The sequence below is a fragment of the Pituophis catenifer genome, unplaced genomic scaffold (assembly GCF_029215685.1).
Source record: "Pituophis catenifer annectens isolate HBS135680 unplaced genomic scaffold, rPitCat1.0.hap2 SCAF_3, whole genome shotgun sequence".
NCBI lineage: Eukaryota > Metazoa > Chordata > Lepidosauria > Squamata > Colubridae > Pituophis > Pituophis catenifer.
Genome location: NW_027256883.1, coordinates 202,069,562 through 202,083,740, shown reverse-complemented (window position 1 = coordinate 202,083,740; position 14,179 = coordinate 202,069,562). Strand labels below are relative to the sequence as shown.

At 41.6% G+C, this 14,179-nt stretch overlaps 1 protein-coding gene across 1 annotated transcript; it reads right to left on the bottom strand.

Moving 5' to 3' along the window:
• On the bottom strand, positions 1-13,895 carry TUBB1 (tubulin beta 1 class VI). Its single transcript, XM_070941776.1, has 4 exons — positions 13,424-13,895; positions 9,998-10,106; positions 6,355-6,465; positions 1-4,886 (listed from the first exon to the last, which is right to left on the bottom strand). Exons 1-4 carry the CDS (start codon positions 13,478-13,480, stop codon positions 3,811-3,813), a joined length of 1,353 nt encoding a protein of 450 aa, XP_070797877.1. The 5' UTR covers positions 13,481-13,895; the 3' UTR covers positions 1-3,810.
• Positions 13,896-14,179: the final 284 nt, after the last annotated feature.

Here is a 14,179-nt window from a genome sequence, read left to right as displayed (position 1 = left end):
TTCTGCTTAATCTCATTTTATTGGCTTTTGTACAATACTTGCATTGCAACAGTAGCTTAAATAAAATGAAAATGATGCGAGTAAAGTAAATGGCAGCTAAGAGAAATATTTCTCCATTTTTCTGCTAGCAAAATCAGTTTTATACTATAGGAAAATAAATATTTTGTACGTCTATGGAGATTCTCATATTCTCATATTTTGTATAAACATTCAACAGAAATCTGCACAACACACTATCAGCAAAAGTGCAAGATAAAAGTATATTAATACTGTAGCTGGCAGCATCCAACTTGTCTGGTAGCGGGGAGCTGGTTTAGTGCAATGTTTTATATAATGCTACTGTTTAAAGCAAGGGTGTCAAACTCACGTCATTGCGGGGTCACATGACGTATCGGAACGTTTTTTTCCTTTCGCTAAACCGGGCGTGGGTGTGGCCAGTGGGTGATGCATCTGGCCTGTGGGCCAGGAGTTTTGACGGCCCTGGTTTAAAGTAATTATTGGATGCTACACAGGAAAAAAACCTAAACCAGCTGACCTCTATGATCCAGTCTCCAGGGTTTTTTTCTATAATTTCTTGAGCCTCTAGCTTACCATTGTTGGTACCTTTTTGAGATGTGTTAATTTCTATCATCTGCTGCCACCATGTCATTTAGAATATCTAAACATCAAGTTGATAAATGCAAATTTCCCGGTATTTCTATAACAATTACAAGAAAGTTCCCTTGAAGTCTTTGGTAGAAAAATTGTTAAGAGTCCTATAACAACGTAAAGGCCAATAGATTTATTATACAATACATTTTCTGTCCTATAAGTGAAATTTTCTTTTATCCTGTTTCCTTATTTTTATAAGTAACTCAAGGCGGTGAACATACACTCCTTCCTCCTATTTTACCCACAAGAACAACCCTGTGAGGTGGATTGGGCTAAGACAGAGTGACTAGCTCAAAGTCACCCAGCCAGCTTTTATGCCTAAAGTGGGACTAGAGTTCACATTTTGTAGCCTTTTACTGGTTCTCTTATATACAAATCCTATAGCTAATAATCTTGTAAATAATGCTACCACATTTTATAAGGAAAATATGTACATATTATCATTTCAATAGTTTTGCTCAAACCACTGAAAACTCAATTTTTACACATACAAGTACACACCAATGTGTATATGTGTGTGTATACACATATATACTAATATGAAGCATAAATCCATATATACACATGCATACTTTACATAGAACATGTTCTGATACGTTAAGCAGTACTTCCTCTTTCCCAAAATGTATGTATTCTTCTGAATGGCTGTATTTAATCTTTTAACTATGGCTGAATTCTCAAAGTAAATTTGGTTTTGTGAATTTTTTTTTTTTTAATTTTGATTTATATGCCGCCCTTCTCCGGAGACTCAGGGCGGCTTACAATGCGTTAAGCAATAGCCTTCATTCTTTTGTATATTTTATACAAAGTCAGCTTATTGCCCCCACAAACTGGGTCCTCATTTCACCTACCTTAGAAAGGATGGAAGGCTGAGTCAACCTTGAGCCTTGCAAGTGAATTAGTATAAAACAGGTAATTTAAAGTATCAACTCTGGCTCTGCTCTCCCCACTGAGCCTCTTAGCAATGACATTGGTAGTGTTAGGTAGTCATCTTAATTCCATGTTGATATTTGGGAGTGAGTTACAATGAACTATAACTTACAGTACATTCAAAATACAAAAAGTATTCACATAATACATACAGATAGTTTTGATTTACAACCACAGTTGGCATTGGAGCTTCTATTGTTAAATGAAATTGTTGGTAAGGGAGTTGTACTCAATTTTACAACCTTTTTGCTGCCATTAAGCAAATCACCATGGTTGATAAGTGAATCCACCATTATTCATATGAGTGCAGGGAACTATGACAAGCATAAGTGCGAGAACCAGTCATAAGTTACTTTTTTTCAATGCTGCCATAACTTTAGTCACTAAATGAATAGTCGTAAGTTGAGGACTACCTGTAATGTGTTACATTAAAAAAGATAAAAAGGTAAAGGAGATTTTATTATAGTCATTGCCAACTATAGGGGGGCGATGCTCATCTCCATTTCAAGGCCATTGAGCCAGCACTGTCCAAAGACATTTCCGCGGTCACTTGGCCAGCATGGCATTACGGAGTGCTGTTACCTTCCCACCGAAGGGGTACCTATTTATCTACTCACATTTGCATGCTTTCGAACTGCTAAGTTGGCAGGAGCTGAAGTGAGGATGGGAGCTCACCCCATTGCATGGAACTGAACTCTTGAACCTGGGCTGCCAGCTTTCCAACCAACAAGCCCAGCATCTTAACCACTGAGCTATCACGCTGCCCAATGTGTTACCTTAATTGATTCAAAATGAAAATAATCCATCATTCATAGACTCCTTGAATGACTGGGTAGATTAATAAGAACAGGATCCATCAATAGCTTTTAACTATCCTGGTTAAATAAAATCACTGTGTTCAAAGGTAATTGACATGTTTGTAGATAAGGGTAAGGGCTGTTGAAGCCTTTCCAGAATGTTTAGCTGGTGGAACTTTGGACCATTCGATTTCATCTGGCAGCATCATTCTTATTTTCTTGCCTTATATGGGAGAGCTGATCCAGTGAAAGGCATGTCTGTCCGATTAATAGGTGCAAAATTCCACATAAAATGTAGGTCAACTAAATGATTTAAGGGGTAATAATTTTAATCTCTTGTTAACGTTTTAAGTTCGAGTTTATATTCATTAGGCTGCTTGTCTTAAAATCTGCAAAAGCTTAAATATACTAGAAACACAAATGGGAATCATAGTGGTCCTTCCCCATAATAAACTAAATAAGCTGGCTGGCACATTCAAGTACAAGGTTTTAAGTCAGTGTATCCCTATCTTGGCAACCTTAAGTTGTGTGCATTAGCTGGGGAATTCTGGGAATTGAAGTCCACATATATTAAAAGTTGCCAAAGTTAAGACAAAGTTGTTCTAGAGACATACATAAAAACCTATAAGTTGACTGATTACATTTTCTGCCCTGTTAATTTAGCATGTCATATGCTTAGCTTTGCTTCTTTATTTGAAATACTACAGTGAAGGCACTGATTCAGAGGAAATACTTATTGCCTAAGGTGAAGCTCTTAAATCAAATACTAAGTCGTTGGGTTAGTTCTGCAATGCATTTAAATTTAAAAAAAACAGTTAGGTAGAACTTGGCTTAATGCATAGTAATGGTTGTTTGTATAAGTGTGTATAGTCAAGACTATGGTTTTCCCAGTTGCACTGTATGGCTGTGAAAGTTGGATCATAAGAAAGGCTGAGCGCCAAAGAATTGAGGCCTTTGAATTATGGTGCTGGAGAAGACTCCTGCAAGTCCGTTGGACTGCAAGGCGATCAAACCGGTCAGTCCTAGAGGAGATCAACCCTGACTGCTCTTTAGAAAGCCAGATCCTGAAGATGAAACTCAAATACTTTGGCCACCTAATGAGAAGGAAGGAGTCACTGGAGAAGAGTCTAATGCTGGGAAAGATTGAAGGGGATGACAGAGAACGAGGTGGCTGGATGGAGTCACTGAAGCAGTAGGCGTGAGCTTAAATGGACTCCAGAGGATGGTAGAGGACAGGAAGGCCTGGAGGAATGTTGTCCATGGGGTCGGGATGGGTCAGACACGACTTTGCAACTAAAAACAACAACAAATGGTTGTTCCTTCATTTGATTTCCGTTCCTTTTTGGAGACAATCCAGCCACGTTAAATGGTAACAATCGGCATGTTATATTATAAAGTTTTAAAGACCAAAAGTCAGTCATTGCTTTTCCATTTAAGTTGTTTCCTTTTCTTCTTCCCTGACTTCCTCCTCCACTTCCTCATATTCTTCTATATCGGCTTTTGCATCCTGATACTGCTGGTATTCGGAAACCAAGTCATTGGTGTTGCCTTCTGCCTCAGAAAATTCCATTTCATCCATCCCTTCACCAGTGTACCAGTGGAGAAATGCTTTTCTTTTGAACATAGCTGAGAATTGATCAGAGAGGCGGCTGAAGAGCTGCTGAATGGCCGTGTTATTGCCTATGAAGGTGGCAGACATTTTTAGCCCACGAGGAGGTATGTCACAGACGGCCACTTTAACGTTGTTGGGGATCCATTCCACAAAGTGACTGCTATTTTTAGTCTGCACCGCCAATAGCTGCTCATCCACTTCCTTCATAGACATGTGGCCTCTGAAGATGCAGGCCACCGTCAAATACCGCCCGTAACGTGGGTCACAAGCTGCCATCATATTCCGAGCATCAAACATCTGTTGGGTGAGTTCTGGGACTGACAAAGCTCGGTATTGTTGACTGCCCCGAGATGTTAGTGGAGCAAATCCTGGCATGAAGAAATGAAGTCTGGGGAAAGGCACCATGTTGACTGCCAACTTTCTCAAATCTGCATTGAGTTGGCCGGGGAAGCGAAGTGAGGTCGTGACGCCACTCATGGTGAGGGACACCAAGTGGTTTAGATCTCCATAGCTTGGAGTGGGGAGCTTCAGTGTTCTAAAGCAGATGTCATACAGGGCTTCATTGTCAATGCAGAAGGTTTCATCTGTGTTTTCTATCAGCTGGTGGATTGATAAGATGGCATTGTATGGTTCAACAACAGTGTCCGAAACTTTGGGTGAAGGCACTACGCTGAAAGTGTTCATGATCCTATCAGGATATTCTTCTTTGATCTTGTTAATCAGAAGGGTGCCCATTCCAGAGCCTGTCCCACCTCCGAGAGAATGGACGAACTGAAAGCCCTGGAGGCAGTCGCATCCTTCAGATTCATTCCTCACAATGTCCATCACATTTTCAATCAATTCGGCCCCTTCGGTATAATGACCCTTTGCCCAATTGTTACCAGCACCTGAATTTCCTGTAAATATATAGTTATAAAGAAAGCTGGCTAAATGTCAATTTAATAATTAGCAGTTTGTTTGAAAAGTTAATTATTCTACCCAACTGCAAAAAGCTTATCTCTAAAACAAGGCAGGGCCATGGTGGCCATGGCCTAGTCGGCCTCCTACACCAGGGTGGGGGTTTTTTGCCCTCCCCAGGCTCTGGAGGCTTCCCTCGAGCCTCCAGGAGGGTGAAAATGGCCTCCCCAGGCTCTGGAGGCCCTCTGGAGGCCGGAAACAGGCCCATTTCCGGCCTCCCGAATTCCCGGTAGGCCCATTTTTTGCCGTCTCCAAGCATGCCCTGCACTTACCTGCATCCAAAATGGGCTGTGTGGGGACTCCTGGGAGGGGCACAGTGGGCGGGGCGGGCCCAGCCAGGAGTGGGATTTGGGGGTTCTCCAAACTGCACAGAATCTTAGCTAGAGGTTCTCCCGAACCCCTGCAAACCCCCAGCAGCCCACCCCTGGTTTGGGAGTTGAAAGTGCCATCCGATTTGAATAATTTGTTGGCAAGAAAGCGGAATTGTACTACCAAACTCTTATATGACCATCAGTCTAATTGGGTTTGGTGATATTTAACAAGAGAGGAACTACTGCTAAAGCTGTTCTGGAAAGTGTGCATTGTTTCGGACTGCTCCGGTTGAAGTGTGTCAGCAGCAGAGATGTCACTGGGTTGTGCGGAGAGTGTGAGATCGGCTGCAGTCTCTGAAAGTGTTCGGCATTTTGGGTGGCAGAGGCAGCAGGGAGCAGCAGCTTTTGCAGCACTCCGTCGCTAAGTGACTTCTGAGAAGGAGACGGTGTAAACAAAAGAGGAAACAAGGCAAACGTGGAGGGCTAACAACTAGGCTAAAGGCTAATCCATATGGAGTGTTGCTACCATCTATTTTGTTAGCTAATGTGCCCCTTTGAGCCTAAAATGGATTACATGAAGCTAGATTTTATAACAAGCCGGCAGATGAGAAACTGCTGTCTCATCGTTGCAACGGAAAATTGGTTAAAGCATATTCTGTCCTGGATAGTGCTGTTAGCTTGGATGGACTTTAAATATTTCGGCTTATTTTCTTTCTAGAGCGGGCATCAGAATTTCATATTTTAATGTGTGCCACTGTGTCCACAGAAAAAAAAAAGACAATAAAAGTTATATTGTTTTGTAACAAATATTACAGAGGCAGGGAAAGAGACTTGAGGAAACATTCCTCTTAAGATTAATGATCTGGTTTCATCTTTGAACATTTTAGATAAGTCTCCTGTGATCTGTTTAAGCTTTCACTCTGTAAAGCATAAAAAACAGAATTAAGTTTCCCCTCATAAAAATTAGACTGTTAGGTATGAAGCTGTGATTAAAGATACTGATATCTTAGTCAATCAAAGGGATGAATGTCAGCTATGTTGCTTCTGCCAATATCAATTTGTTAAATTAGTTTTATAAGTAACGCCATATACATACCATGAATGTAGTTATCCGGCCGAAAGAGTGGACCTATTTTGCTCGATCGCACACTGTCCATCGTCCCAGGCTCCAAGTCTACCAGGATAGCACGAGGAACATACTTATGAGCTGCAGCACAAGGGATTAAAGATATGATAAATAAACACCTATAGGCCTCACCTGAACATACAGGACTCCTTTAAAACACTCCAGAAGTGGTTTCAACACCTAAGTCATTCAAACCATGTTAAACAAACATACAGGTAGTCCTGAACTTATGACCACAATTGAGCCCAAAATTTATGTTGCTAAGTGAGAAATATGTTAAGTGAGTTTTGCCCCCACTTTACAAATTTTCTTGCCACATTTGTTAAGTGAATCACTGCAGTTGTTATTAGTAATATGGTTGTTAAGTGAATCTGGTTTCCCTACTGACTTTGCTTGTCAGAAGGTCGCAAAAGGGAATCCCATGAGCCAACTGTCATAAATATGAGTCAGTTGCCAAGCACTCGAATGTAAATCACATGACCATGGGGGTGCTGCAATGCTCATAAGTGTGAAAAATGATCGTAAGTCACTTTTTCAGTGCTGTTGTAACTTTGAACAGTCACTAAGCGAATTGTTGTAAATCGAGGACTACCTGTAGCACGATTGGTATTGTCTTTAAACTGGAATGTAAGCAGTTTGGGCTTAGAAGTTAATATGATATTGACATTGCCTAGAGCCATGATGTCGAACCTATGGCCTGTGTGCCAGAGGTGGCACACAGCGCCATCTCTTTGGGCACATGAGCCATCGCCCCAGTTCAGCTCTGCTGCGCAAGTGCGCATGGCTCCCGCCAGCCAGATGGTCTTCAGGTCTCTGCCACGCATGCACAGGGGAGGCGCATGGCTCCCGCCAGCCAGATGGTCTTCAGGTCTCTGCCACGCATGCACAGGGGAGGGGTGTGTGCGGGGGACCCATGCGTGCATGCTTGGGGGGGACACGTGGGGGACCACACACACATGCATGGGGAGGCAGGGAACATACGGGGGGCCACTCATGCGTGGGGTCCACACACACACATTGCATTTTGGGGGTTAGGGCATGCATGCGTTTTGGGCACTCGGTCCGGAAAAGGTTAGCCATCACTGGCCTAGAGCAATGGGTTGATTCATTTTGGAGCTTCTCAGAATCTATAGGAACTCCAAAATGGTTGTCAGCCAGAGACAATCAGTTCAGAATGGAGTTAGCCCATTGGCCCCCAAGACACTGTTACCGATCTGATGGACCTTTCTAAAGAGGCCCAAAAATGGGCAGGGATCTCATGTTGGACAATCCCCTACTAATTAAAAATAGGCTTAGGAAAACTGCTGAAACACTCCCCACAATCTTCACATCTGTAAACAAACAAAAAGGGGAAGATAAAAAGAAAGCTAAAATAGGTGGGAAAAGGCCTGGCAGTGGGCAAGGGCACAGGTAATCCTCAATTTATGACAGTTCATTTAGTGACCAAAGTTACGACGACGCTGAAAAAAGTGACTTATGACCATTTTTCACATTTACAACTGTTGCAAGAGCCCCGTGGACAAGTGATCAAAATCCAGATGCTTGGCAACTAGTTCATATTTACGATGGCTGCACTTTTTGCAATTTTCTGACAAACAAAATCAGTGGGGAAGCCAGATTCACTTAACAACCGTGTTGCTACATTAACAAACTGCAGTGATTCGCTTAACAAGTATGGCAAGAAAGGTTGTAAAACGGGGCAAAATTCAGTTAACAAATGTCTTGCTTAACAAGAGAAATTTTGGTCCTAAGTCAAGCACTACCTGTACCTTAGTATCAAATGTTTATGTAATTTCCTGTTTGTCCGTTAGATGGCAATGTAGCGAAAGTTATGAACGCCTGAAAAATTTATAGTTTAAGTTGGTGAAATACACATAGGGCTTTTCATTACGTTAAGAAAATCATCACACACACTCCACACAATTTGGCCATAGAAATCTATTCTGGAAGACAATATCAACTCTCTTCAATGAGACTGATGATTTTAAAATGCTGCAGACTTTGCAACCATATCTTCTCCTCTGTACAGTAAAGAATTTGAACTCCAAAATTATTCATCTACTTTCTCTTGAGGTCAGTGGTGGGTTGTCCCTGGTTCGGACTGGTTCTATAGAACTGATAGTAAAACCAGTGGGAGGCTCCGCCCACCGACCCCGATGTCATCAGGAAGCTTCTGTGCATGTGCGCGCGGCCCCGTTACGAACCAGTAATAAAGGTAAGTAGAACCCACCCCTGCTTGAGATAATTTATTCAGCTGTGAAGTATCAAGTGCACTATAATCCTAGAGCACTGTTTCTCAACCTTGGTCATCTTAAGAAGTGTGGACTTCAACTCCCAGATTTCTCCGAACTGAGCTGAAGCTCACACTTCTTAAAGCTGCCAAGATTGAGAAACACTGAGGGTTTCATGGCTTCATTCAAGGTAAGAGAATAACAAAGTTGGAAGGGATCTTGGAAGTCTTCTACACTGATCCCCTGCTCAAGTAGAAGACCCTATATTGGAGTGGGATTCAGCCGGTTCGGACCAGTTTGGGTGAACCAAATGTTAATTTTAATCTGGTTTGCTGAACCGGTAGTTGCAAGGACTGGCTGACCCCGCCCCTCCCACCCCGCCCCTCCCAGGAGTCTCCATGCAGCCCGTTTTGGATGCCAGGTAAGTGCAGGGCCCAAACGGAGGCTCTGGGAGGGCGAAAAATGGGCCTACTGAAAGTACCAAAAGTCTGAAAACGGGCCCGTTTCCGGCCTCCGGAGAGCCTCTGGACCCTGAGGGGAGGCCATTTTTACCCTCCCGGAGGCTCAAATAAAGCCACCGGAGTCTGGGGAGGGTGAAAACGCCGCCCCCTGTGATGCAGGAAGCCGAGTAAGCCACGCCCACCATGGCCACGCCCACCCAGCAACTGGGCAGAGAACCGGTTGCTAAAATTTCTGAATCCCACCCCTGCCCTATAGCTGGCTGTCCAGTCTCTTCTTAAAAGCCTCTAGTGATGGAGCGCCCACAACCGCTGGGGGCAAGCCATTCCATTGATTAACTGTTCTCACTAATGGGAAATTTCTCCTTAATTCTAGGTTGGATCTCTCTTTAATAAGCTTCCCCCCCATTGCTTCCTGTCTTGCCTTCTGGTAGTTGGGAGAATAAGTTGACCCCTCCTCCTCCGCCTCAAATATGGGAAGCAATTAATAACTGATAATAGGATGGTCATTCTTGCCTGAGTGGCAAATTATCTCTACAGCAGCGTTTTTCAAATCTGGCAACTTTAAAATGTGTGGACTTCAACTCCCAGAATTCTCTGGCTGATGGACCAGATTCGGCATATACTGTAGCCTGTGGTTTGCCAACTCCAGTTTAGTGCAAACTAAGAATGTTTGACACTGCAGTTCTAATACACAAAGCAGTTTCTACACAGGGAAAGACTCATTTGACAGTTCTGAAAAGAAGTGGATTTCATGGCCGCGAAAGATGGCAAAGCATTTTATTATTATGTTATAATAATACTGTTAAGACACACTTGACTCTCTGGCGTAAAAATGGTAGTAATAAGTAAATGATAAACATGTTCTATTTTTAACCTCGGTAATTGCCTGTGCAAGCAAATTTTGTTTGCCCAGTTACTTACAGTAAGCTTCATTGAAATACACATTAATTCTTTCCTGCTGCAATGGTGAATCACCGTGATAATTTCCCGTGGTGTCAATCCCATGCTCATCACTGATGACTTCCCAGAACTGAAAGAGAACAAACAGACTCAAACAATACAAGCATTTCACCTGGTTATTTATTTCTGCATTTATTGGCCTGGTGAAGTTGTGAGATCACTGGCATTCTTGCATGGGATAGCACATATGGAATTTGAATGACCTTTCCTTTGACTTTATACACGCATGCATTAATTCCCACCCCACCACCCACCTCCTTAGTAGGAAATCAAGCTGATAAAAAATCAGATAAAAATAGTAATGTGAGTCAGATCAGGAAACAACAGCTCCCTCTGTCTGTAGCCCTGAAACTGAAAATTGGTTATTTGCTGTAAGTTAGTAGAGCAGTTCCTTTGCCATGTCAGGTGGATTTGGATTGCTTCGGGTAGCTGTGAACATTTAAGATGTCTTCCGGCAGATCTCCATGTACTTCTGGGTTCTCATTCATCCTGGTTTCTCTCCTCAATCTTCCCAAAGATTGTTTTTTCGAAAGGCAACTAGACTTTCTTTAAATTTCCTTGAAGACATTTCGCTTCTCATCCAAGAAGTTTCTTCAGTTCTGACTGAATGGTGGAGAATGGAAGGATTTTTATATTCCTTGGATCCACCTGTCTCCTGTTTACAATACAGTCCTTTCAGCAATTTCCAGAAGATTCCACACCTATTTGCACTATTCAGGTGATCCTGAGGGCACAGATAAACCTCCACGTGGCCTCAAGGATTCTCAGAAAGAGTGCTAATGATCAGATGACTGCAAGAAATATAAATCCTTCCATCCTCCACCATTCAGTCAGAACTGTAGCAGTTTCTCTGGTGAGAAGTCTTCAAGGAAAAACAAAAAAAGTCCAGTTGCCTCTTGAAAAAGCACCTTTGGGACAACCAATCAATTCCTCCCACTGCAATCTTGAGAAGTCTTTCTCAGGTTACATGTTAGCAAAACCAGGTGGGGAGAAAAGGGGAGAAAGTAGATTTCATGGCACCCAGAACTGCCAGCGCAGGACAGAATAAGACCAAATTTGGCAAAAGAAAGGTCCAATTTTAAAATGGGCCAGATTTGGTTGAAGGCTGCGAACTCCAGATAAATCCCCCCTCTCTTTTTTTTTGGTCACGTGACTTGGAACAGACCATGTGCAGCCCACCCTGTGCACCCATGTAAACAAACACAACTGCAACATGATGGAAGAACAGAAACTCACAGATATAAAATTTCTGTCTTTATTACAAAGACGAAAAGGGTGAGGTTTTTCTCTATTCATGACAAAAGATTGGAAAGTATTCCCAAAACTGTGCTATGCACATTTTATCAACTTGCTTAACTTTCCTCCCTATTGCTGAACTCAGTTTTTAGAACATCTTTCATGATCTTTGAATTGCACTGCATGCTATTCATTAATTACTATTTATTACTAATTCTTCACCCGTTCATTTCAACAAGGCCTGTAGTATGAATCAAAAGCACAATGACAATAACAGGGCAAACTTTTTTACTAATCCAACATTGACTTGGAATAGAAGGCAACGTGTGGCATCGGATTCTTACCCCACGAGGTCTATCTTTGTGTCTACTTTGAAATTCAGCCCCGCTGAGCCTTTATCTGGGACTATGAGGGTGTAAATGCAAGAACGCCCTTGTTTTGGAACGGCAAGGTCTCTAAACAGCTCTTGTCTTTAGTTTGCAATAAAAAGAATACTTTGATAATTACAAATAGTCTCCAGTTCAAAACTGGGATGTGTACAAAATGTCACGCTGAATCAGACTATATTCTTCCACAGTCATTAGGAAATGCAGCCAAAGGAAAAGCAGCAAGATAATTCATTCCCCTTCTGAGTGCCTGGAATGTGCAATTCAAGAGACATTTTATTCTCAGAAGTTTTGCTCAATTCTTACAGGCAGCTGTTTCCATCATCACTAAGAATACAGGTAGTCATTCACTTACAACAGTTCATTTAGTTCAAAGTTACAACATTGAAAAAAGTGACTTATGACTATTTTTCACAGTTTACAACCTTTGTAGCAGCCCCACGACCGTGTGATCAAAATTCAGACGCTCGGCAACTGGTTCATACTTATGACCGTTGCTGCATCCCAAGGTCATTTGATTAACTTTTGAAAACCTTTTGACAAGCAAAGTCAATGGAGAAGGCCGATTTACTTAACAACCGGGTTACTAACTTATCAACCGCAGTGATTCACTTAACAACTGTGGCAAGAAAGGTCATAAAATGGGGCAAAGCTCACTTAAGTGTCTCACTTCACAACAGAAAATTGGGTTCACTGTGGTTGTAAGTCAGGGACTACCTGTATTTATAATTGACTTACATCAAGAAATAGTTGCTATTGTCTATCAATTATGGTTAGAACAAAATTCTTCAGGATATGATCTATATCAGGCCTAGTTTTTGGCCAGTTGTTTTGGCAACTTCCTCCTTTCCAGGGTGCCTTACAGCAACCAAACATATTTGTAAGTAAAAAAATATAGAACTGGTTTCAAACTTTCTTTCTTTACAATAAGAAAGTAATTCCATAATATTAATTTTAAAATACAATTTACTACCGTAGCAAAGGAGTAATTACCATTTAAAAAGTGAGATTTACTGCTGAGTAAATATTCACAGGAGATTTTCCTAGCCTGGGAACTCCAGATGTCCAACTATAATAATTTCTTGGGAGGAAATGACAGGATCTAAAATTCAGACTATCATTTTAGTGGCTGATTAATGCTGTAATGCTATTTTTCTAATCTGGATTTATCCAGGCATATCTTTATGAGAACAGATTGGTAATGATTCCTTTGAAAAACTCAAGCACCACCAAAACAAGCCTTTTAGAAGGTGAGTGAATATGCCAGCATGATGGGAACTATGATCATTAAACTTACTTAGTCTGCCATTTTTACTAAATATACTAGATTCTAACTGTGTTTGCATTATAAGATATTTCTTTCATACCATCATCCATTTTCTTCTCTTCTTGCACCACAATATGTGTTTAAAGAAGAATTCAACAAATGAATGGGGTAAAAATAAAACTAATTGTCATATTTATGGGCTACTCCTGTTTTCCAGAGGAAGTAAGTTGCTGGAAGAAATGAACACTTCTTTTAAGTTGTGCAGGTTTTCTTGAGACATCTGGTATGAAACACAATGTTGGTCTAAATTAATCATTATTTGACCTCACATTATCATCTCTTCTGACAGGTTGAAAACTTACACTTTTATAGATTTGGCCTGTTGGCCAAATGTAATAGCATTTTCACCCAAAGTTGTTCAAACTTCCATCACACTTTGTGTGGTATGAACTTATATCTCATTATCTTTTAGCAGCAAAATGAAAGCAAATGACCTACCTTAGCACCGATCTGATTCCCGCACTGGCCAATCTGGACATGCACAATTTCACGCATCTTGCCTAGATCCAGCAACGTAGGTGGGTTCCTCTTTTCCAGATGTTCTCTCTAAAAGGCTCACTCAGCCCCTGTAGTGTCAGCTATAGCTACCCTTATCATCTGCCAAATGCGACTTCTAGTGCAAATGCAAGCAACAGCATCAACATGGGAACATCTGGCACCTCCCACTGCTTACAAGAGCTCTTCTGATATGACATTCATAAGAAAGTCCCAAAGAAGGAAAACATTCCAATAATTCAGTGTACCTTTAATGAATGCACCTCCTATCCATGTAATCTTATGCACAAGGACTCGGCCCATCCAGCCCAAGCTATGCAACCCTACTGTGTCTTTCAACAGCTACTCACATTTCCAAATGTGCAACTTGAGATGCTAATAGAAGATCAGGTCTTTCTCTTTCATCCTAGCTCACTGAGATGAAATAATAATGCATGACTACCATATATACTGCATGGTATCTGGTCCTCAACCTTTTATTTATAATGATCAAAGTACAAGACCATCAAATCCACAAAGTTTGTGTCCATATAGTACAGTGCAGGCAGATGCCAGCCATATCAGACACAAAGATTATTATAGCCATCAGACCAGGGGTGAAATACAGCAGGTTCTGACAGATTCTGGAGAACCGGTAGCAGAAATTTTGAGTAGTTCTGAGAACTAGAAAATACCACCTCTGGCTGACTCCAGGAGTGG